The sequence below is a fragment of the Megalobrama amblycephala genome, linkage group LG18, assembly GCF_018812025.1.
Source record: "Megalobrama amblycephala isolate DHTTF-2021 linkage group LG18, ASM1881202v1, whole genome shotgun sequence".
Taxonomy (NCBI): Eukaryota; Metazoa; Chordata; class Actinopteri; order Cypriniformes; family Xenocyprididae; genus Megalobrama; species Megalobrama amblycephala.
The window spans coordinates 5088568-5113324 of record NC_063061.1 but is presented as its reverse complement, the minus strand read 5'-3'; the positions used below and the strand labels follow the sequence as shown (position 1 = coordinate 5113324).

The window sequence follows — 24757 nt, the reverse complement described above, 5'->3', positions numbered from 1 at the left end:
TTGTAACAGAGAAATAACAACTGTGTGGTTGACAATACTGTTTGTGGAGTTGTTTCATACCTAACTGCTCTCCATGGGTCAATGCAGCGCAAACACAGATTTGAATGTTCCGGTGTGATTTCATCAAAAGTTTAAAAGACAGGCGAATCATTGTCATTTAGGAATGAGATCGCATGGACTCATCGTTTGCGAGCCATTTTTCAATAAACATTCATTTACCCGTTTTAAATGAGCCAGGAGGCTGGTCAGCTAACTGTAATTCAACCTGTATTCTGCTGCCTCAATTCTCAAAGATGATGACGCAGTAACTATAGTGGGAAAAACTTATTCTTCAGTCAGGGGTGTGTTTCCCGAAAGCATTGTGTACTGTTCCTGGAAGTGATACCCCACCTTCTCCTAGTTTGTATTTTAGTCTCAATATACTGTGAATTCAAAACACATGAATTGCAGATTCTAATACGGCTCTTCTAAAAGACACCGACAGTGAAGTCTCTTGGTGTAATCTGTATTCTTCCAAGTTTTTATTCATTATCCAACAACAAATGGACTTTTTCATTCCTTCCCACAGTCGCCTTTGGCTTGCACACTAGAGGACTAGAGATATTTTGTCAAAATGCCTTTCGTTAAAGTAGGAGTGGGTGACCAAAATCTTGAAAACCAAAATTTTAAACCCTGTTATTAATACATATCATTTATCTGTGGCAGTGATAAACATCATCAAATAGTAAACAGGCTTGTCAGTACACCAAATTATTATAAATCATACAAAACCTTACAGATTGATAATTCTCCATGTCGTCACATAAAACCTCATATACTATATACAATTTGTTTTGGCATGCATACATACAATAATCTCACATGATCACACTATAAAGCAAATCTCAAATGTTTGATTGGTTATATTGTCTTCATATATAAACTACAATCATTCAGATCTAAACTGATACATGCAATTAAGCATCAATATAAAACTCTGTAAAGCTGCTCTGAAACAATATGTATTGTGACACGCAATATACAAATAAATCGACACATGATTATTACTATTACAACACACCTAAATGATTTTAGATATTCTTGGTTGATGTCTTTATTCCCATCCTCAGCTCCAGGTAAAGATGCTGCTTTGGCAGTTTTCTCCTAGTTATCAAGCTGGACCATTAGTTCCAAATCGAGGGCCTTAGAAACAGAGAAAGACAAGAGATGAAACAATAAAACATGTAGAAATAAATACACAAAGCTGAGCAGTAGGTTAGATCCACACTGCACACTCATACATGATCTGCACATGATCATATGCTGTCACGCTGAAAGCTTGTACAGTTAATATACAATATTCAAGAGGAATTGTATAAATCATAAAAAAAAAAAAAATAAATAAATAAAAAAAAATCACTGGTTGGTGTCATATTACAGTTCACACTGTTAATGGTGTATTCTTTGTGTTAATCTTCGTTCTAACTCACTTTCACAAAGTCTCCATAGAAAAGCCAGAGGAACTCAGATGAATCTTCACCATCTGGTTGCAGCTAAGAACATAGTCCTCACAGCGTGTGCATTTTCGAGACTGATTATTGCATATGAGCCTTCATCAGAAAGCACAAAGCAGAGCATCACTACAGAGTCTTATAACAATGATTTGTGTGAGAAACCGATCAAAATTTAAGTTATTGACTGCTAATGAACTATGAGATCTAGGGAGGATATAAAGAAAAATACATTTATGAAAGACAATTCTCAAACCTTTGGTTTGTTCCTCACAGAAAGGTATTATGAGACTTCAGAAGACATGGAATATGCTGCACAAGTCATACTTTTATGGTGTTTTTGTGTCCTTTTTAAAGCTTGAAATTGCATTGATAAGACATTTACTGATGCAAAATGTATGAAGAACCAATACAAACCCCTCAAATGTCACACTACATCCTGGTCTTGTGCGTGACCTCTGCAAGATCTGGATTCCTTCCTCCAGTAAAAACCAAGCATCTACCCTAGACATGGATACACATTATACAGATAAAATTATTTAGATTTTAGGGACTGATAATTCTATACTTTATACTTTGTTTTTCACACATTCATTTGAACAATTCTATATTGATTTAAAGGGACAGTTCACCCTCAAGTTATTCCAAACCTGTATGAGTGACTTTCTTCTGCAGAAAACAAAGATCATTTAATATACAGTATATTATCAGGGTTCAAGCGTTTTAAGGCCTTTAAGCACTTGTACAAAAAGATATTATGTTTTATTTAGCAAGCATGAAACCATTTAAATGAAAGAGGGCCACTTTCAGCCATTTCATGGGGTTTGCCATAGAAATACATAAATTTTACCGCTTTTTTTAACAATTATAGCCTCACCTATGAACCGATCTCCCTAAAAGTATTTACTCTTCTTTAGAATCATGTGCCTCATGTGCTCACACAATAAAGAGAAGTTCTCAGTTTTCGTTAAGGAACGACGGCTTTTGGGTAGACTTGGCCATGCCTGTTTCTCAAATGACCCTGCTAAAGGCCAAAGTTCAACATTTTTTGATACTATTGACCTAGAGAGTCACGAGAAATGTGCCGCAGTCACAGGTTGAGCCAAAAACCTTGGACTAGTTCACAAAATTTATTTTTTAAAAATAATCTAAAAATAATAATAGCTGCTCAAAATTCAGTGGCCAATGTCGGCCATGTTTTTTGAGATACGTCAATGTCCAAATACCTGAAAATTGCCAACGATATGAGACACTTTGAGCCTAGGCCTAACGGTTCAGGAGTTATGAGCCATTTCGTATTTTTGAAGTCAGGTGGATCAGACGAGCCTTGGTGACATTGTAGACAGTGTGAGCACTACCAGCCCAATTATGTTTAGGGGAGAATGATGATCCTTAGAAAATGTAACAATTACAATAGTGTTTCAGTGCTTCACGTTTGAACCCCTAATAAGGTTGGTAAGAAAACAGTTTCATTCTCATTGAATTCCATTGTATTTTCCAAAACTGTTTGGGACATCAATAGTTATTTTGTGTTCCTCAGAAGAAAGTAAGTCATAACATGAGGGTGAGTAAAATAAATTACAGATTTCTCATTTTTGGATGGACTATGAGTTTAAATATGTGCTACACAGTTCCTAACACATTCATATAGGAACAAGACAGAAGATGATTTCACATGTTTTTCTTACTCGAGTTCTGTTAGACTGGAGCAGTTCTGGATGATTTGGAGGATCCAGTGAGACCACATCTTACTTAGACAGTGTAGTTTAATTTCCATCTTTTTCAGTTCAGAGAAAGAACAGAGAACTGACATTAATGCATCAGGATCTTCTTGGTGAATTATCTGAGTAAGTTTGGCCCACTCAGTGTTGATTGGCTCTTGGCACTGAGAGGTGAGTTTGAGTGACTGTGAAGGCGATGAAGTTATTATCTTGATACTATAATAAAAATAAATAAATAAATAAACAGAATTAGCATCAGTGTTGTTGTGTCTATAAACCAACAAGTCATTGTTTTGAATAACTCTTTGTGATTTTTTAAAAAGATGATTAATTAATGGTCTTTTAGGCACCAGTCATTATCTCCATCATTAGCTGATAGTGTGGTACTTTATTGTTTGATGTTTTTTGGGTTGCCATTTTAGCTGCATTATTACTACCATAATTATAATCTGAAGGTATTAGTGTCACATGTCCGCCCACTGCTGTCTCCTTCCACTCCCCACCAGAGGTCTCTGTTCCTACATTAAGACTTTTTCAGTGCATACACGCAGTCACTTTACTCTGGACTACATTTCCCACAATCCCTCAGCTAGGAACCAATCATGCACTCACACCTGTTTCCTATCAGTGACCCTTTATAAGCTGCACTCACACACACACTCATTGGCTGTGTCTGAAAACTGGAAAATGCTGCCTTCTGAGGACACATTTCAAGGTAGGAAGGCATCAAGGCATGTCCGAATCCAATGTTAGCTTCCCTTCCTGTCTCAAGAGATACCTTCATCTGATCGATTTTTGAAGGAAGCATGGATGTATCCTTAGCTGCCTTTGATATCCCACAATCCTGTGCTTTCCATTCTGTGATCGTTGAGCTAGAAAAATAAAGATGGCATCCTAAGGTTGCGTTTGCTGCTCAGTTTGTGTATAAATGTACGATTTTGACCAACATATTTCAATTTTGATATCATTTCTATCGAGAAATTACTACTGTAATAATTAAATATTTGTTTAGTTCTCACCAAAGCTCGCGCTATATTGCTGTAGATAATTAAACTGTTACGCTGCCTCAGAAGTCTATCCGAAATCAGTTTCGTGAGGTGCCTTCATGCACAAACGTTGCCATACAAGTCATTCTCTTATAAGACAGCGAGGCAGCAAGACAGCTACCTAGGTTTTCGGACGCAGCCATTGTCTCCGTATTCCTTGTGCCCTGCCCTGCCCGTGTTTTTGACCCTGGACTGTTTCTTTGTTTGATAATCGTTTGCTGTCGGCCTTGACCATAGCCTGTGTTTTGGATTACTCTATTGCCTTGCCCTCTTGGATCTGTTTGCTGATGTTTGACCTCTGCCTGTACGACTACGCTCATTTTAATAAAGCCTGCACGTAAATGTCCCACTCCGTTGTCCCGTCCCCTCTGTTACAATAAGATTGTGCAGAACAGACTATAACAGGAAAAGGCTTATACATACACATGTACTGCTAGATTATTCTATTGTGGTTATTGAACAAGGTGATGATATAACTGGTTATCCAAAATATAATCGTCACATAACTTTGTCTGGTTATCATGAGAAACAGATATTTGATGAACAGAAAAAAAAGTTCACTTTTTCTTCACCTGATTTCTTCATCGATTGACAAATGAAGATAACAACACTCAAAGTTTGTAAATATGAAGAGGACATCAATGCTGCAAATCAAAGGACATAAAAAAGATTGATGAACTGAACATAAAACAAAAGCACACTGAAGGATGATAACTCATGTGTACATAAAATACTTTAAATGTATAAAATGTATTTTGAGACATTACCGCTGTGATCTCAGGGTCTGTCCTCTTGTGAGAGCGTTTATCAGTTCATCAAGATCAGAGTCTGATGAAACGTGTACGTTCAAGCTGTAAAATCAAATCCAGAAGATGAGTGTAAAGACTAAATAATCAAGTTAACTTGCAATAAATAATAAAAACATAATGACATTTATAAAATGTATTAAATAAGTATCACTGGTATGTAAACATTCATATCAGTGATGTATGAATAATATAAAAAAATAGAATGAATTATACAGATATTAATTAGATCCATCATGTATCTGTTTTGGAACAAAGCACTTACCTTACTTTCTTAAACTTGTGATAAACAGGCAGAATCATACGGAAATTTTCAGGTGTTAATGTGCACACAAAAAGATCCAGTTCTTCGATGCACTGACAGCACTGAGAGCAGTACAGCAGGACCTGGCAGTCTGTTCTGCTTATGAATCGATCATCTGCATGAATTCTCTTCCAGGTTTTCATAGCTTTTTTCACAAATTCCTCTTCATGAAGTTCATAGAGACAGTGAAGGTAAAAAAGTGCTTTAACTGAATATGTGTGGATATTTTGAACCATTTTCAAAATCCATTCTTTCAGACGAGTCTGTGTTTTTGAATGAACAAAGAGACCATGTTCCTCAAGTGTGCGTCTCACATCCTTATTCAGCAGACCAAATGCAAACTGCACCACAGCTGAAAAATGTGAAGGAAAAAAATTATGACGACTTGAGTATTTATTAATGGAAAATAGCTGTGTAAATTTTCTCTGGGACTCTTTTTCATCCAAAAGGACATAGTACAGAGCAGTGAAGAACTCCTGAAAGCTGAGATGCATGAAACTGAACATCGTCTCCTGGTGGATTCTTCTCTTAAACAGGAACTTGCACAGGAACGGACTGCCAGCAGGGTCTGAAACCGTTTCTTTAACAGTTTTCTCATCCAACAGGACTTGCTGTTCCAGCATACCTCTCTCTGCCAGCTGACCCAGACTCCTCAGCAGGGTCGGGATGGACTGACTCAAACCCTGGCAGTGATGCTTCAAGAGCGTGCACACAAAGTCAACGTAGATGGAGGTGGTGGTTTCCAGTCCACTTGTTACATCTGCAGCGGTTTTGAGTCGGTCCTGGATAGTTGTGCAGATGATCCAGCAGACGACAGGGATGGAACAGGCGGTGATGAGAGTTTCATTCGTCTTTACTAGTGTGTAAGCCTTCCTGAAATGTTCCTCATTTTTAAAGAACTTCTGGAAGTACTCCTCTACCCCCTTTTCTGAAAATCCCATGATCTCAGAGAAACGCTGAGGTCCTTTGAGCAGTTTACTCAGTGTATCTGTGGCTGTAGATCTGGAGGTGACCAGAAGGAAGGACTCTGGCAGGATTTGACCCCTCAGCAGGTCACAAAGAATGACCTCAGCTGGGGCTTTCTGAAGCAGATCAGTGTGTGGTGACATGTCGTTAATGTCCTGAGTGAGTCTCAGCTCATCAAATCCATCGATGATGAAGAGCATCTTCTCTGGTGAATGCTGTAGTACCTGTGAGATCTGATCTGATGTTAAACTACAACTGCAGCTTAAGATCTCCTCCAAACTCTTTATGCCACAAATGCGGTTTATTTCTTTACACTTTAAGTGGAACACAACATCAAACTGCTCTTTGTAGAGGTCACCAGATGCCCAGTCCATCATGATCTTCTGCACAGTGAAAGATTTCCCGTTCCCAGAATTCCCCTGCAGTATAACAGCACTGGGACGGATCCTGTGTCCATCTGGGTTGAACAGAGAGTTCAGATGGACAGAGTCATCACTGCTCCGGGCGCTGAGGACCTGCTGGAAGCTTTCTCCACTGGATCTGATCTCTTCTTCTCTCTCTTTTTGACCTCTATGTCTCTGAAGGATCAGAGGTTGTGTGTAGCGCTCAGACAGCAGCACATGTTCACCAGACCGTGAGTTATACTCGGTCACACACCGATACTCGCTGCAGATCCGCTCCTTATATTTTAAAATCACAGAACGTGTTGCTGCACACATAAAATAAGCAATGTTAAACAGGGTTAGTGCATTTTGAAACTAATTCTGATTCTAATAGAGTAAGACATTTTAGAGCTGACTGTAGATGCTAAATTAAAAGGCAAAAGGTAAAACATTCAAGACATATCAGATTTATCTCTTACCTGGGATTCGTGTTGTTTCAGAGGGTGGGCGAAACAAAGTAGAACCTGCAGAAAATTAGACAAAAACACTGTTTTCATGCACCAGTCAATTTTGGGATTATGCGCTTTTTGGCTTTTCATTAAGTGTTGAAAGAGGACTGATGGAAAGAAAACATCCAAAATACACTTTTGTGTATCTTTTATAGCACTTTATATATTTGCGTCTGTAGATTTCAATTACAGTACATTCACTGATCAGGCATAACATCATGAGCACTGACAGCTGAAGTGAATAACACTGATCATCTCTTCATCACGGCACCTGTTAGTGGGGGGATATATTAAGCAGAAAGTGAACATTTTGTCCTCAAAGTTGATGTGTTAGAAGCAGGAAAAATGGGCAAGTGTAAGGATTTGAGTGAGTTTGACGAGAGCCAAATTGTGATGGCTAGACGACTGGGTCAAGTCAAGTCAAGTCACCTTTATTTATATAGCGCTTTTTACAATGCAGATTGTGTCAAAGCAGCTTTACATTGATAACTGGTACATAATTTTGGCTGCACAGCAGCTCTTAAAGAATAGTGTCAATGCAGGCAGATCAAAGCACTGTTGAATAAATGTCAAGAATACTGTTGAATGTCAAATGTCAAGTGTCCCCAACTAAGCAAGCCAAAGGCGACAGCGGCAAGGAACCCAAACTCCAACAGGTGACATCAGGTGGCAAACAAGTGGCAAATAGGTGTTAAAATGGAGAAAAAAACCTTGGGAGAAACCAGGCCTAGTCGGGGGGCCGGTTCTCTTCTGGCGAACAGTGTTTTGTTATGAATCAGGTTGCTATCATAAGTCTGATAGGATCGCAACAATCAAAGTATTTATTTCAGTTCCATCCACTCGAGGATCGTATTCATAACGCCGGTATGGACGGTTTGTTGAGGAACTGTGGCACTGGCTGTCGTGTTGATGATGTCTTCACAATGGATGATCTAGTCGACTCGATCTCTGCTGATGCTTCAGGGCTGTGTTGTGGTCATGTCAAGGCGCAGGTCCTTGGTCTCAGCTGGATATGGCCCGGATCCCGTTGATTACGGTAAACCTCGGGATAAACAGAAAGACTAATATTAGCGTAGATGCCATTCTTTTTCTTATGTAACGAGTACATCTGGTGTTATAGGAAGTGTTCCTGGTTCCGGCTTACCTAATTTATGCAGCCTAATAATCCTTTAACGGATTTTAAAATATAAATTGATAATGTGTTGTGTATGCCAGGTTAAAGAGATGTGTTTTTAGTCTAGATTTAAACTGACAGAGTGTGTCTGCATCCCGAACAATGCTATGAAGATTGTTCCAGAGTTTGGGTGCCAAATAGGAGAAGGATCTACCACCTGCGGTTGATTTTGATATTATCAGCTGGCCTGAATTCTGAGATCACAATAAACGTGAAGGATTATAATGATTTAAGAGCTCGCTCAGGTACTGGGGAGCTAAACCATTTAGTGCTTTAAGTAATTAGCAAGATTTTAAAATCTATATGATGTTTAAAAGGAAGCCAATGCAGTGATGACAGAACTGGGCTAATATGGTCATACTTCCTAGTTCTAGTAAGAACTCTAGCTGCTACATTTTGTACGAGCTGTAGTTTATTTATCAAGCGGGAGGAACAACCACCCAGTAGAGCGTTAAAGTAATCTAGCCTTGAGGTCATGAACGCATGAACTAACTGTTCTGCATTTTTCTTTGAGAGCATATGTCGTAGTTTAGATATATTTTTAAGATGGAAGAATGCGGTTTTGCAGATGCTAGTAACATGGCCTTCAAATGAAAGATTAGTATCAAAGAGCACACCCAGGTTCCTAACTGACGACGAAGACTTAACAGAGCAGCCATCAAGTGTTAGACAGTATTCTAGGTTATTGCGTGAAGTAGTTTTCAGTCCAAAAATTAGAATCTGTTTTTTTTTTATTTAGTAGTAGGAAATTACTGGTCATCCAGTTTTACATTCATCAGCTATACATTCTGTTAATTTAGCGAAATGGTAAGTTTCGTCAGGGCGTGAAGAAATATAGAGCTGAGTCATCAGCGTAACAATGAAAACTAATGCCATGCTTCCTAATGATATCTCCCAAGGGTAGCATGTACAGAGTGAAAAGCAACAGTCCTAGTACTGAGCCTTGCGGTACTCCATATTTAACTTGTGATTGATGTGACATCTCATCGTTTACTACTACAAACTGATAACGGTCAGATAAGTATGATTTGAACCATGCCAATGCAATTTAGAAGAATATTGTGATCAATAGTGTCAAATGCAGCACTAAGATCCAGTAACACTAATAGAGAGATACAACCACGATCTGATAAGAGCAAATCATTAGTAACTCTAATGAGAGCAGTCTCAGTACTATGGTACAGTCTAAATCCTGACTGGAAATCCTCACAGATACTATTTCTTTCTAAAAAGGAACATAGTTGTGATGAAACTGCCTTTTCTAGTATTTTTGACAGAAAAATGAAATTTGAAATAGGCCTGTAATTGACTAATTCTCTAGGATCAAGTTGTGGTTTTTTTGAATAACAGCCAGCTTAAAAGTTTTTGGTACGTATCCTAGTGATAAAGATAAATTAACAATATTAAGAAGAGGATCTATGACCTCCGGAAGCATCTCTTTCAATAGCCTAGTCGGTATAGGGTCTAACATACATGTTGTTGATTTTGATGATTTAACAAGTTTAGACAATTCTTCCTCTCCTAAAGCAGTAAATGAATTGAATTTTTCTTCAGGGACACTACAATGCACTGTCTGACACAATACTGTAGTAGACGGTTGCATGGTTATAATTTTTTCTCTAATATTATCAATCTTGCAAGTAAAGAAGTTCATAAAGTCATTACTGCTGTACTCTTTAGAAACATCAAAGTTGAAGCTTTATTTCTTGTTAATTTAGCCACTGTATCAAATAAATACCTAGGGTTGTGTTTATTTTCTTCTAAAAGTTTTGAAAAATAGGCAGATCTAGCAGTTAAGGCCTTTCTGTACTCGTTCATTCTCTCTCTCCACGAAATGCGAAATACTTCTAGTTTTGTTTTCTTCCAGCTGCGCTCCATTTTTCTAGCTGCTGTTTTTAGGGCCTGAGTGTGCTCATTGTACCATGGCGTTGGATTAATTTCCTTAATCTTTTTTAAACGCAAAGGAGCAACTGAGTCTAATGTGCTGGAAAAGACAGAGGCAATAGTTTCTGTTGCAACATCGAGGTCTTCTAAGCTGTCTAGTATGCTAAGGCGATGAAACTGATCAGGAAGATTATTTATAAAGCGATCTTTAGTGGTAGAAGTGATGGTTCTACCATATTTATGGAAGGGAGGCAGTTTAGCCTCTTTGACTAATTGTAGTATACACGAGACTAGATAATGATCCGAGATGTCATCACTCTGCTGCAGAATTTCAACGGCACCAATATCGATTCCATGTGACAACATTAGATCTAAAGTATGATTACGACACTGAGTGGGTCCTGACACATGTTGTCTAACACCAATAGAGTTTAGAATGTCTGAAAATGCCAATCCCAATGAGTCTTTTTTATTATCTACATGGATATTAAAATCACCAACAACAGGGACTTTATCTGCAGCTAGTACTAATTCTGATAGAAAATCTGCAATTTCTTTGATAAAGTCTGTATGGTGTCCTGGTGGCCTATATACAGTAGCCAGCACAAATGTCAACTTACATAATGTTACGTAAAGCACCATCACTTCTAAGGAATTATATTTGAAAGACTTCTGGCTGATACTGTAAATATTACCATAAATTACAGCAACACCTCCCCCTTTGCCTTTCTGACGAGGATTGTGTCGATAATCATAACCTTGAGGACTAGACTCATTTAAAGTAATGTAATCGTCCGGTTTTAGCCAGGTTTCTGTCAAACACAGCACATCTAGATTATTGTCTGTGATAATATTGTTTACAATAAGTGCTTTTGAAGAAAGTGATCTAATATTTAACAACCCAAGCTTTATAATTTGTTTATCATTATTATCTCTATTTTTTATTTGCTGAACATCAATTAAATTTTTACCATTAAATGGGTTTGGAAGTTTTTTGTTTTTACTAATTCGGGGTACAGACACAGTCTCTATGTGATAATATCTAGGTGTAAGAGTTTCTATGTGTTGGGATTTATCTGACTTCTGTAACGTGATGCAGTTAGCAGACGGTCGGTTTAGCCAGTCTGTCTGCTTCCTGTCCTGGGCCCCAGTTTGTCATGTTTCAGCTCTAAGACTATGTGCCATATTACTAGAGAGAAGAGCAGCACCATCCCGGGATGGATGAATACCATCTCTTTTCAACAGGTCAGGTCTGCCCCAAAATTTTTTCCAATTGTCTATGAAACCTATATTATTCTGCGGACACCACTTAGACAGCCAGCCATTGAGTGATGATAATCTGCTAACTATCTCATCACTCCGACGAACAGGAAGAGGGCCAGAGCAAATTACTTCTCCTGACATTGTACTTGCGAGTTCACACACCTCTTTAATGTTAATTTTAGTGCTCTCCGACTGGCGAAGTCGAACATCTTTTGTGCCGACGTGAATAATAATTTTAGAGTATTTACGATTAGCATTAGCCAGCACTTTTAAATTTGCTTTGATGTCCGGTGCTCTGGCTCCCAGCAAACATGTGACTATGGTGGCTGGTGTCTCCATTTTCACGTTCTGTGTAATAGAATCGCCAATAACTAGGGCAGTTTCAACAGGATTCTCAGTGGGTGCGTCACTGAGTGGGGAGAACCTGTTTGATGTTCTTACTGGAACGGAAGAGTGGTGTTTTCCGTGGCTAGGCCGCCTCACCGTTACCCAATTGCCCTGCTGCGCGGGCTCTACAGCCGGAACCGAACAATGTACAGAGTTTACTAAGCTAGTTGCATCCAAAACAGTATCTGAAGCCCCTGCATTCTTACTATCCTCGATTAAAGTTTGGATGCGTGTCTCTAATTCTGAGATTCTCTCTGTCAGCCTGACTATTTCCCTACATTTATGACATGTAAATCCCTCATCGCTGACAGAGAGAGCTATGCTGAACATGTGACAAACTGAACATAAAATAACACTGGGAGAGGATGACATGACTCACCGTGTTTGTAGACTGATCTGAGTTACCACAGCTGTTTGATGAACGCGTTGAAAAAGGAGCGCGCGAGACTTATGACAAGTTAACAAGCTAGCGAGATGCAAACGCGTTGTAACAACGATTTAGATTCAAAGATTACAAGCTAGCGACGTCAGATTAATGTGGTAGGCAATAATAATATAAGCAACAATGAATAAAAGTAAGAGATTCAATAAAAGTAAGAGAAAACAAAGCTATACAAAGCTATACGGAAACGCAAACCACCAGCAGCGAGCAGAGGTAGCGAGGCAGACAGGAGCAATCGAGCAGGAACAGTGTTTTCAGAGCATCTCCAAAACTGCAGCTCTTGTAGGGTGTTCCCGGTCTGCAGTCGTCAGTATCTATCAAAAGAGGTCCAAGGAAGGAACAGTGGTGAACTGGCGAGAGGGTCATGGGCGGCCAAGACTCATTGATGCACATGGGGAGCGAAGGCTGGTCCGTGTGGTCCGATCCAACAGATGAGCTCCTGTAGCTCAAATTGCTCAAGAAGTTAATGCTGGTTCTGATAGAAAGGTGTCAGAATACACAGTGATCGCAGTTTGTAGCATATGGAGCTGCATAGCTGCAGAACAGTCAGGGTGCCCATGCTGACCCCTGTCCACCGCCGAAAGAGCCAACAGTGGACACGTGAGCATCAGAACTGGACCACGGAGCAATGGAAGATGGTGGCCTGGGGCCTCATTTATAAAACTTTGCATAGATTTCATCTTAAAAGTGTACGTACGCACAAAAAAATCTGATTTATAAAACCATGCGTACGCCAGAACCTGCGCACAAATCCCTTTATAAATCTCAGTCAACGGAAGATTGTGCGTACGTGCATCTCCACCCTGTCTCCTCCCCGAAATCACCATATATGGAGCTTATGACGCCTAGTTTTACTATGCATAACCTCATCTGCATATTTCCATACACGTTCCCATCCACGCATGGGCGTCGGAACCATTGTATGTGGGTGGGACAAGACCCACCCACTTTTTAAGACCAATGATATTGGACCCACTCACTTTTACCGTCTCTAATTCAGCATTTGTCTAATCCCCCTCAGGTGATGCTACTCCACAAACCACCAACAGAGCATAAAAAAATACCAAAAATAAAAATATTTTTTAAAACATCGCCAAGTAAAACGCTGAGTTTATATAGAACTGTCTCTTTACGACCACAACAAACGGGACACTTTTCAGACGCGCATTCCAACTTCGCCTCAGCGCCAGGCGCAAGTCAAACGAGCGCGGAAAAGGTAGCTTCAGTTGAACAACAGTGAACTGCGGTCAGATGAGATGTTGTCAGGCTATATCAGTAAAGCTCCAATCAGCCGTTAGGCTATAGCCTACCGTGCTCGAAGCGTGAACTCAAGAATTGCTCGCGCAAATGCGCCGGCGCGCTGCATATTCATTTCTTATTAACTAAAGCACTAAAGAAACTACGGGCATGCGCCATCATTATTCTGAGGTAAATTAAGTCATGGAATTACCAAACATGCGATTAAAGCTGCCTCAAAACTGCGTGCATGTATGTATTTGTTGACATGGTTTTAAAGCTATTGTTATCCAATTTGTTGGCCTTAAAACGTCTTAAAATGCATATATGTATACCAAGGAAATCAAAATTTTCTCGGAGGAGCATGCCCCCGAACCCCCCTAGCATAATACATTTTGTGACCTCGGTAAATATAAAACCCTGTGTACGGCCCTGCTTCTTTTCTATCTAACGAAATCAAAGGTAATTGTGTATTTCTCCGGTTGTGCGCACTTGGGGACTAAACTTTGTATGCACTAATGTGTGAAAATAAATGGGAGCAAAAACGCGATTGAATGTAAAGGTTTGTGCCTCGTTCTATTAAAAAAAAAAAAAAAAAAAAAAATCAATAACTACCGATTGATTGGCATTTTATCTATCTATCTATCTATCTATCTAATGTATCTCTTTATATATAAAATTGCATAAAAAAAAAATTGAGGGAGGACCCACCCACATTTTTTTTTGCTTCCGACGCCCATGCATCCACGTGACACCATGGTTAACACCGTCAAAGGTACAAGACATTTGAAAATATTAGATATGGACTATAAATCATCCAATACCCTCTTTATGTTTTAGAATGAATATATCAAAAAATACATAAAAACAAAATTGTATAAAATACTTGAGATAAAGGTTTTAGAATATAGTTGATTCATACATTTCCACTGGCCAAATAGTATTTTAATTGTTTTAAACAATTCGAATCAAATTTATGCAGTTTTGAACATGCAAATCTTACCGTTTTCCTCAAATTATATCCTTCAAATACAGTGGTAACTGTTTGAAGATCCTTAACACGACATCAACACCTCCTGCAGCTGTGGTTGTACAGTAAGATATTATCATTGGACCTCTTCAAACTGGACAACAGACCGTTTGACCACCGAATCCAGCAGTGTCTTCCATAATATCCAAGTGTGCATCACTGATCATCGTTCTCGCTAAAATATTGTCATAACATCTTCAGTTTAGTTTAAAGATTGTGCACCTTTCACTGCTCGCTGTCATTAAAGCAGCCTGTCACAGGAAAAGTGATCGAGAGTAGCACATCTACTATCTAAATTCATATTATTTTTGTTTAACTTCTGCGTAATGACTGTGTGTAATTTCAGTGATTATCACCATTAGTGAAAGTGTAATATTAATGTAAATGTGTATATCAAAATGAAAACGTGTTTCCACGCGAGTTTAAATCTTTTTATTATTAGTAGTAGTACTAGTATTTAAACTGTTATTGTGATCATGCATTGTATTTATAATTATGACTCATAATGAGAATTTAAAGTGGTTTTCCTTCATCTGCCGTCAGTCCCTCAGCTCACCATCGGTGTCGCCAAACTGCTCTGTCTACAAAATGTTCATACACATGGGTCAGAGTTTGCGTGGAGGTGCGCAAATTTTCCCATCAAGTTTGTCTTTATAAATCACAACTTATGCGTCAGAAGTGGCGTACACACGTTTCCAGCCCCGTTTTGTGCATACGCATGCTTTATAAATGAGACCCCTGGTCTGATGAATCACGTTTTCTTTTACATTACGTGGATGGACGGGTGCGTGTGCATCTCTTACCTGGGGAACACATGGCACCAGGATGCACTATGGGAAGAAGCCAAGCCGGCGGAGGCAGTGTGATGCTTTGGGCAATGTTCTGCTGGGAAACCTTGGGTCCTGCCATCCATGTGGATGTTACTTTGACACGTACCACCTACCTAAGCATTGTTAAGACCATGTACACCCTTTCATGGAAACGGTATTCCCTGGTGGCTGTGGCCTCTTTCAGCAGGATAATGCTCCTGACACAAAGCAAAAATGGTTCAGGAATGGTTTGAGGAGCACAACAACGAGTTTGAGGTGTTGACTTGGCCTCCAAATTCCCCAGATCTCAATCCAATCGAGCATCTGTGGGATGTGCTGAACAAACAAGTCCGATCCATGGATCCACCTCTCAACTTACAGGACTCAAAGGATCTGCTGCTAACATCTTGGTGTCAGATCCCACAGCACACCTTCAGGGGTCTAGAGGAGTCCATGACGGGTCAGGGCTGTTTTTGCAGCAAAAGGGGATCAACACAATATTAGGAAGGTGCTCATAATGTTATGCCTGATCGGTGTATCTTTAAAGGCCGTTTTCTCAAAATTGTTTTTTTCTCTTGCTCTGATTTCCACTTCAGCAGCACTTACTTTACAGTTTTATTCCTATCTATATTCTGAAGATTTTTATAGAGTGGTTTGTTGATATATACTTTGCCTGACTTTATACAACATTTTTTCTAAACAAATGGTGAAATTTTATTTTTTCTGGCTGTTGACAGTATTTTCTGATGTATGAAGTGATAAAAAGAGATCCGAAATCCCCTCTGTAAAAACCTTTAACTCTAATGGTCAAAAAAACAAAAACAAATGTAAAACAAATGTTCAGATTTGTGTTCTATTAATGCATGCAAATTAGTGCATATTTAATTAGATAATGCCTCATTTGCAAATTTAAACATAACATTTAAGAAAACTTACTAAAAATGTTTGCAATTCTTAATGTAATCAATCAACTGGGGAAGTATGGTGATATCTATTAGTTAATTTTTTTACCCTACCTGGGGTGTCTCAAATGTCAATAAATTATGAGATTTCAACAGCTAAATCTAAAACATATTCAGCATTAATATAATTTTATTTGCAAGTATCCAGTAGATCCTTTTACTAATAATACAATGAATACATTTTAGCATATGACCTGTGATTACACATGACAATACTCAATATATTATCAGAAAAAAAAAAGATCATAGTCAAAATGATCAGCATCTATGAAATGTACAACACATTTTACTTACTAGGTGCATTATGTATGATGTTGACATCGCCTGTTATTGTATTGTTAGTGAGCACAGGTGCTGTAATCTGACTTCCACTCTGAGCTGCAGCGCTGACATTTGTCCCAGCATCAGATCTGACATTGTCCTCGTTACTGACAAACACTAAATGACAAGGTAAAAATGTATTTTAGGCACCCAATAACTCTATTATTAATGTTTATTAATGTTAATTTTAGCCTTTAATATCATGAATATTCAAGCTTTGTGTAATGATTTGACATAAGCTGAATTAAGGGTGATTGGGACATGAGGTCAAATGGGACAGTATAACAACAGAATTTATTTTCTCACTTAAAGCAGAACTAAGTATGTTTTTTTACCTTCATAAATAGTTTTCTAAGTCCTTACGATGGTTAATTGACTTGTAGTGGTGTGTTTGAGGCGTGCACTAACTCCCTCTGGCACGTCTACGCCAGAAAACAGCACTTGCAAGTTGAGCTGTATCGACCAGACACAATCTTGCCTCATGTTCACGTTCACGCGAGTGTGACAAAATGCTTTACGGTAATTCAAAAACAATGTATATATTATGACTTTATAAGACAATTTCGAAAATTACCCACCTCCATCGAGTGTACTGTATTTGCAAATTACCCACCTCCTCTTTCTTGTACTGTATTTGCAAAACTACTGTGCTGGTGAGCGTTGTAGTCGTTGTAGTCCAGAGCTGCGCTTGGAGTATTTACGACACTGTGATTCACTGAAGGAACCTGTAGGGGGAGCTTCGCAAATCTTACTGAGTTCCGCTCTAATGAGTGAAAATAAAAACTTTTTTGCTGAGCCCTAGCTGTGAGACCACATCATTACAATGTGATGACCTCATTGGCATGACATCATGCAGGTGGGCGGGGCAGGCATCAAACAGGAAGTTGACTGTGAAATGCATGAACTGAGGAAATTACATAAGCTCTTGATAGTTTTAATAATAAGGTCCTAAAATTGTCATATACTACATTGTACAAACTTTTTGGGTGGATGGGACAGCATCATTTTAGCTAATTGGGAAAGTGCTGAAAGGCTTTGCTAATTAAGAAAATGATTAACCTTGCAATAGATAGTAATTGGTTCCCAACCTCGTTATTTGTGCAAGCTCTAATCAACCACAAAAATATTCATGAACTTGCTAGATTTTGATAAAATAAAATGACCAAATTCTGAAAATAGAAACATTATAGTTAAACTTTTTTAACCGATTTGTATTTTTATTTTTTTGCAATAATAAACCATATTCATGTTTCTGTTAATGGTTTGTGCAGATTAAATGTGTTTACAGACACTTCAGGATTTTTATCAGTTTACATAATTTTGTTGTATGAATTTTGGAACTGAAGTGTTTTTATTATTTTTTATTATTATTTTTTTTTTTTACTAATTTTCTTGATTTTAAAATGTTTTCAGTTACTTTTAGACTTCAAGCCTTTGGTGATGGTTTTATAAACTGAGAAATAAAGTTAAACAAAATAAACATGGACTCAGACAGAAAATGAAATATTGCATATGAAGTTATATCAAAGTATGAACTAACTTGCAATACAGTTAATATGCTTACACTGCCCTAAATCAGTGACAGATGTGCTGTCCCAATCACCCAAATGTTACCAAAAAAAAAAAGTTTGGTCTCAGTTTACAGAAAAGTGTATATACAGTGGGTACGGAAAGTATTCAGACCCCCTTAAATTGTCCCCTCTTTGTTATATTGCAGCCATTTGCTAAAATCATTTAAGTTCATTTTTTTCCTCATTAATGTACACACAGCACCCCATATTGACAGAAAAACACAGAATTGTTGACATTTTTGCAGATTTATTAAAAAAGAAAAACTGAAATATCACATGGTCCTAAGTATTCAGACCCTTTGCTCAGTATTTAGTAGAAGCACCCTTTTGATCTAATACAGCCATGAGTCTTTTTGGGAAAGATGCAACAAGTTTTTCACACCTGGATTTGGGGATCCTCTGCCATTCCTCCTTGAAGATCCTCTCCAGTTCTGTCAGGTTGGATGGTAAACATTGGTGGACAGCCATTTTTAGGTCTCTCCAGAGATGCTCAATTGGGTTTAAGTCAGGGCTCTGGCTGGGCCATTCAAGAACAGTCACAGAGTTGTTGTGAAGCCACTCCTTCATTATTTTAGCTGTGTGCTTAGGGTCATTGTCTTGTTGGAAGGTAAACCTTTGGGCCAGTCTGAGGTCCTGAGCACTCTGGAGAAGGTTTTCGTCCAGGATATCCCTGTACTTGGCCGCATTCATCTTTCCCTCGATTGCAACCAGGCGTCCTGTCCCTGCAGCTGAAAAACACCCCCACAGCATGATGCTGCCACCACTATGCTTCACTGTTGGGACTGTATTGGACAGGTGATGAGCAGTGCCTGGTTTTCTCCACACATACCGCTTAGAATTAAGGCCAAAAAGTTCTATCTTATTTCTCACCATCTTGGCAAACTCCATGCAGGCTTTCATGTGTCTTGCGCTGAGAAAAGGCTTCCGTCGGGCCACTCTGCCATAAAGCCCCGACTGGTGGAGGGCTGCAGTGATGGTTGACTTTCTACAACTTTCTCCCATCTCCTGACTGCATCTCTGGAGCTCAGCCACAGTGATCTTTGGGTTCTTCTTTACCTCTCTCACCAAGGCTCTTCTCCCCCGAAAGCTCAGTTTGGCCGGACGGCCAGCTCTAGGAAGGGTTCTGGTCATCCCAAACGTCTTCCATTTAAGGATTATGGAGGCCACTGTGCTCTTAGGAACCTTAAGTGCAGCAGAATTTTTTTTTGTAACCTTGGCCAGATCTGTGCCTTGCCACAATTCTGTCTCTGAGCTCTTCAGGCAGTTCCTTTTGACCTCATGATTCTCATTTGCTCTGACATGCACTGTGAGCTGTAAGGTCTTATATAGACAGGTGTGTGGCTTTCCTAATCAAGTCCAATCAGTATAATCAAACACAGCTGGACTCAAATGAAGGTGTAGAACCATCTCAAGGATGATCAGAAGAAATGGACAGCACCTGAGTTAAATATATGAGTGTCACAGCAAAGGGTCTGAATACTTAGGACCATGTGATATTTCAGTTTTTCTTTTTTAATTAATCTTCAAAAATGTCAACAATTCTGTGTTTTTCTGTCAATATGGGGTGCTGTGTGTACATTAATGAGGAAAAAAAATGAACTTAAATGAGTTTAGCAAATGGCTGCAATATAACAAAGAGTAAAAAATTTAAGGGGGTCTGAATACTTTCCATACCCACTGTATAATATATAATAATATAATATAACATTGATTCCTCCTCAAATGGATAGTTAAAGGATTAGTTCATTTTCAAATAAACTTTTCCTGATAATTTACTCACCCCCATGTCATCCAAGATGTCCATGTCTTTCTTTCTTCAGTCGAAAAGAAATGAAGGTTTTTTATGAAAACATTCCAGGATTTTTCTCCATATAGTGGACTTTAATGGCCTCCAAACGGTTGAAGGTCAAAATTACAGTTTCAGTGCAGCTTCAAAGCCTTCTACATGATCCCAGACGAGAAATAAGGGTCTTATCTAGAGAAACCATCACTCATTTTCAAAAAAAAAAAAAAAAAATTATTTGTTTTAACCATAAACTGTAAAAATATATGGACGTAGTGTCCGTGACGTCACCCATAGAGTTCTGAAGAGCAGTTTTGAAGCGAAAATGAGGCCGCTGCCATCTTAGCAGCGCGTCACCGCTCATCACTCCCGGATAACTGAAATAACTGTGACTGGTTGCTGAAACCACGCCCGCCTAGCTCGACGTGACCATGTTAGCAGGCAAAGGAGCTATCTATCTATCGATCTATCATTAGAAAGTTCTAAAGGTTTACTGTCATTATACTGTGTTTCTTTTAGATATAGATGCTCCAACACCAGTAATTAATTTGTGTCGGGTGTGCAAATAACAACACGAAAAATCAAACGGGACTTCATACCTTTATAATGAAATAGCGATCGCGAGATGAATCCAATCTGTGGCAGTTGGGTAAAATATGAGTGTCCATTGCAAAACAAAATACAGTACTTTTTGTCCACAAAAGTGTTAAATCCATGAAATATTGACATTATCCATTGTTTGCATCACATTTCTTCTGAATGATCTGCTCTCCATCATCGTTCTTCAAGAAATAATGCAATCTGAGCAGCGTATGATCGTATCTAACAAACAAATGAGCCCGTGGTCCAAAGTATTATTTTTCAAAATAGTGCAGCAGTTTTAGTTATAATATCCAAGCAGTGCTGACGGAGTTTTATACACTCCTGGTATTGTCATTGTAGTAAATCTCAGGAAAAAAAAATTTAGCCAATGCCACGATCCAACAACGTGTGTTCCGTTTATCTTCCGCATGCAAGCACATGTACACAGACACACATCAGTCTCAACTATTAATGCAAGCCATATTTTATAATTGTATAAAATAATCGAGAAAAAAACACAAATACGGCTGAGATGCCAAATTCAGCGGCTCGAATTAGCTGAGGTAACATAACAGCTCACAGACAGCAGCGGCAATCTACCTGTCACTTAAGTAACCACGCCCTTAATTATGCAGAACTTTAAGGCTTAATATAATTTAAATGGATGTTATAAAAAAAATTCACTCCCCTCAGAGTTGCCATGAAGGGCAAAATTAGCAGTATAGACGAACCTGTAAACATGTTTTTTTTTTTTCTGCTGTAAACTTTCTGCTGTAAAATTCTGCTCTCTTTTGGAGCCTGTCCCTAGCGGCCAGTCGATGAATTGCAGTTTAAGTCACTTCCGTATTGGCTTCACGAGAGACTGGGGGAGGTTGCCGCTTGGTTTTAACCATAAATGCTCATCTTAAACTAGCACTCTTCTTCTTCTCTATTTGAATTCCAGCAGTGTAGACACTGCTAAGTGTATTACTGCCCTCCACGGGTCAAAGTTTGAATTAATTGATATATACTTGCACTAGCATATTGTATATGACAATTTAGTTCAAACTTTGACCTGTGGAGGGCAGTAATACACTTAGCAGCGTCTACACTGGCGGAATTCTAATAGAGAAGAAGAAGAAGAGAGCTAGTTAAAAATTTATGGTTAAAACGTAAACATTGAACACTGAAGTCCACTATATGGAGAAAAATCCTGGAATGTTGTCATCAAAAACCTTCATTTCTTTTCGACTGAACAGAGAAAGACATGGACATCTTGGACATGGGGGTGCGTAAATTATCAGGAAATTTTAATTTGAAAGTGAACTAATCCTTTAACATCTACAGTATTAGAGAAATGTATCATGTGCTGCTGATGTTTTTAATTTATGGCAAAAAAACTTGCAAAAGATGGAAATCCAAAAACTGTCCCAATCACCCTTAATTCACCCTAACTTTTTTTTTTTTTAAACAGGGATGCAAACAGGTAAGGGGGAAAAAAAGGTGAGAACATCACATGGGGCGGGGCATGCTTCACAATAAATTTTGCTTTACATGTTAATTTGTCGTTTCTTTAAGGGATTTTTTTTATTTATTTTTAATACGGTATATATCCAAAACTGTAATGCAGGATATTTAAGACAATATTGGCTGATTAGCTGACAATACTGAGCTAAACTCTCTCTTCACCGTTCCCTACATCTCAGACCTCAAAAATATAAAATATTATTCTTTAAAGACATTAGTTTTTAAAGTAAGTGTAAAAACACTTTCTCATTGGATCGATGCAAATCCCATAAGTGACCTATTTTGATCTCAAAAAGGGGAGTTTGCATCTATGTTTAAAGCACTTTACAGACTGAAAATAAAGCTTGAAAGATTAAGTTCTTTCGCTGTGTCTGATGAAATCATGTTACACCCAAAACCATGAGACAAAAAATAATTAAAAAATACATAGATGACAGCCTACTGTTAAAACCGTCCATCTCAGTCAGTTCATTCTCTGCAAGAATAGAAACACATACAATAATAAACAATAATATAAAAGTGAATGTGAATTTTAAGAACTTTAAGGATATTTTATACATTTAAATGGAAATAAAGCATAGTGTTAACAGCTTGCGTTAGGAGTCTTACCAACAGAACAAGTTTATCTAGCGTGAGTTTTGCGACGTTATTCGATATTCGCAAATATAAAGACGGGACCATCTGTAAGGTTACATCTGACACTGGTATGCACGCTTCTAACTTCAATAACATTTGAAGAGAATAATTTACAGTCATTAAACCAACTGTACAATGTTCATCTACATGTCAACTAAGATGCACAAGTTTTATATTTTTGATATAAATTAAAATATACTGTCAAATCATATGTAAAAATTGCTGTTTTTCACTACTGATTATGGGCTCATACATAAATGTCATCATTTAAAGCTCAATAACATTTGAAGGAAATAATTTACAGTCAAAACCAACATGTCAGCTATGATGCACACCTTTCATATATTTGATATAGTAGTGAAAATAGCAATTTTTACATATGATTTGACAGTTTATTTCAGTAAATACACAAATATGAAAGGTTTGCATCACAGCTGACATTTGATGAACACTTTTCAGTTGGTTTTATGACTAAATTATTCTCTTCAAATGTTATTGAAGTTAGAAACGTGCATACCAATGTTGGGTGTAACTTTAGAGACGGTCCCGTCTTTATAATTGCGAATATTAAACGTCAAAACAACTTTATGCCAGTGGCGAAGTTACCTTATTTTCAAGGATGTAGAAAGCCAGAATGACGCTGAAGACTGGTGTTTCCGTTATCAGTCGCTTCCGGCATTTCGAGAGGATGTCAGAAAGAGAACTGAGGCGTTTCTCAATACCAAGTAGGCGAAGTTCAGACTTGTTAACCACAAACGTGGTTCACGCAACGTTCATTGATACCTGGCTGCCTCGGAGGCAGTGCCTCTTCTTCTTCTTGTGACGTTTATAGGTGGTGTGCAAGCCAACTTTTGATGCATTACCGCCACCAACTGAACTGGAGTGATAATGGGAAGGATTTATATATCTATATCTGTATCTACATCCGTATACCTATATATACATATATACATACGCACATAAATCTTAAAAAAAAAAAAAAAAACTTATATAATAGATACAGGAAATTTCAGGAGAATATATCTTATTATCATTCTTCTGAATTTTCTATTGCCTAATATCAGTTCTAATGTCATATTATTTGCCCCTTCTGTTTGTATCTTTGTTTCAAGCATTGGTCTCTCTTTACTATATGCTCTACACTGTAATAAAATATGCTTCACTGTTTCAATTTCACCACAAAATCTACAAAACCCAGAAGGGTGCTTCCTGATTTTATGCAAGTTTCCATTTAAAGATGAATGTCCTAATCTTAATCGTCAAATTATTACTTCTTCTCTTCTTTTAAAGTCACTTCCAGTCTCATTAATTTGTATTCCTACTTTCTTTTGGATTTTATATAGATGTCTACCTCCTCTCCATATCCCATTTTTGTTGCCAACATTTAATAACAGCTTCCTTTATAATTATCTTTGCTTCTGCTTTACTGATTTTTACATCAATTACTACATTATTTTTATTCAATGATCTTTTAGCATGTTTATCTGCCATTTAATTTCCATCTATTCCAACATGTGCTGGGACACATAAAAATGACATTTTTGATTGACCCGATTTAATACCTGGCTGCCTCCATAAAGGGGGCTGATCAAAGTGTTGCAAAAACACATCTCGGGATTTCAGCTAGATTTGAACTTTTAATAGGTTGTTTGCAATCACATGGTTCTGTTGACGCGCGAAGTTCGGGTGGAGGACAAGAAGTGAAAATAAGAATGAAGAGATGGAGAAAAGTCAGTAACGTGCTGGTTTAAAAAGGCTTAAACAGAAAATCACAACATATGTTGGACATAATAATGATGTTCTGAAGAGGAGCGATTTTTCTACTGATTTGAAAGATTTGACTGCGATCGAGGTGGAAGATATAGTGAATCTAAACCTTGTTTGAGTAATGGACCCACATCATATTTGGAACCATCCTCAAGGACCCCAGAAGATTACTGAGTGAG

At 38.1% G+C, this 24757-nt stretch overlaps 1 protein-coding gene across 1 annotated transcript; it reads right to left on the bottom strand.

Moving 5' to 3' along the window:
- Positions 1 to 493: 493 nt before the first annotated feature.
- Positions 494 to 23690, bottom strand: LOC125252108 (NACHT, LRR and PYD domains-containing protein 1 homolog). Its single transcript, XM_048165148.1, has 11 exons — positions 23418 to 23690; positions 22618 to 22650; positions 16707 to 16850; positions 7196 to 7240; positions 5329 to 7042; positions 5025 to 5108; positions 4830 to 4901; positions 3179 to 3427; positions 1908 to 1994; positions 1470 to 1589; positions 494 to 1182 (listed from the first exon to the last, which is right to left on the bottom strand). The coding sequence occupies exons 2-10, from the start codon at positions 22631 to 22633 to the stop codon at positions 1472 to 1474; spliced, it is 2529 nt and encodes an 842-aa protein (XP_048021105.1). The 5' UTR covers positions 22634 to 22650; positions 23418 to 23690; the 3' UTR covers positions 494 to 1182; positions 1470 to 1471.
- Positions 23691 to 24757: the final 1067 nt, after the last annotated feature.

Excerpts from the sequence above, each read along its gene's own strand:
- LOC125252108 (XM_048165148.1), bottom strand. Across the intron at positions 5,109-5,328 it reads CACAAGTTTAAGAAAGTAAG|CTTGAACGTACACGTTTCAT; the intron begins GTAAGTGCTTTG and ends TTGATTTTACAG. Across the intron at positions 1,995-3,178 it reads TCCAGTCTAACAGAACTCGA|GGTAGATGCTTGGTTTTTAC; the intron begins GTAAGAAAAACA and ends ATCCATGTCTAG.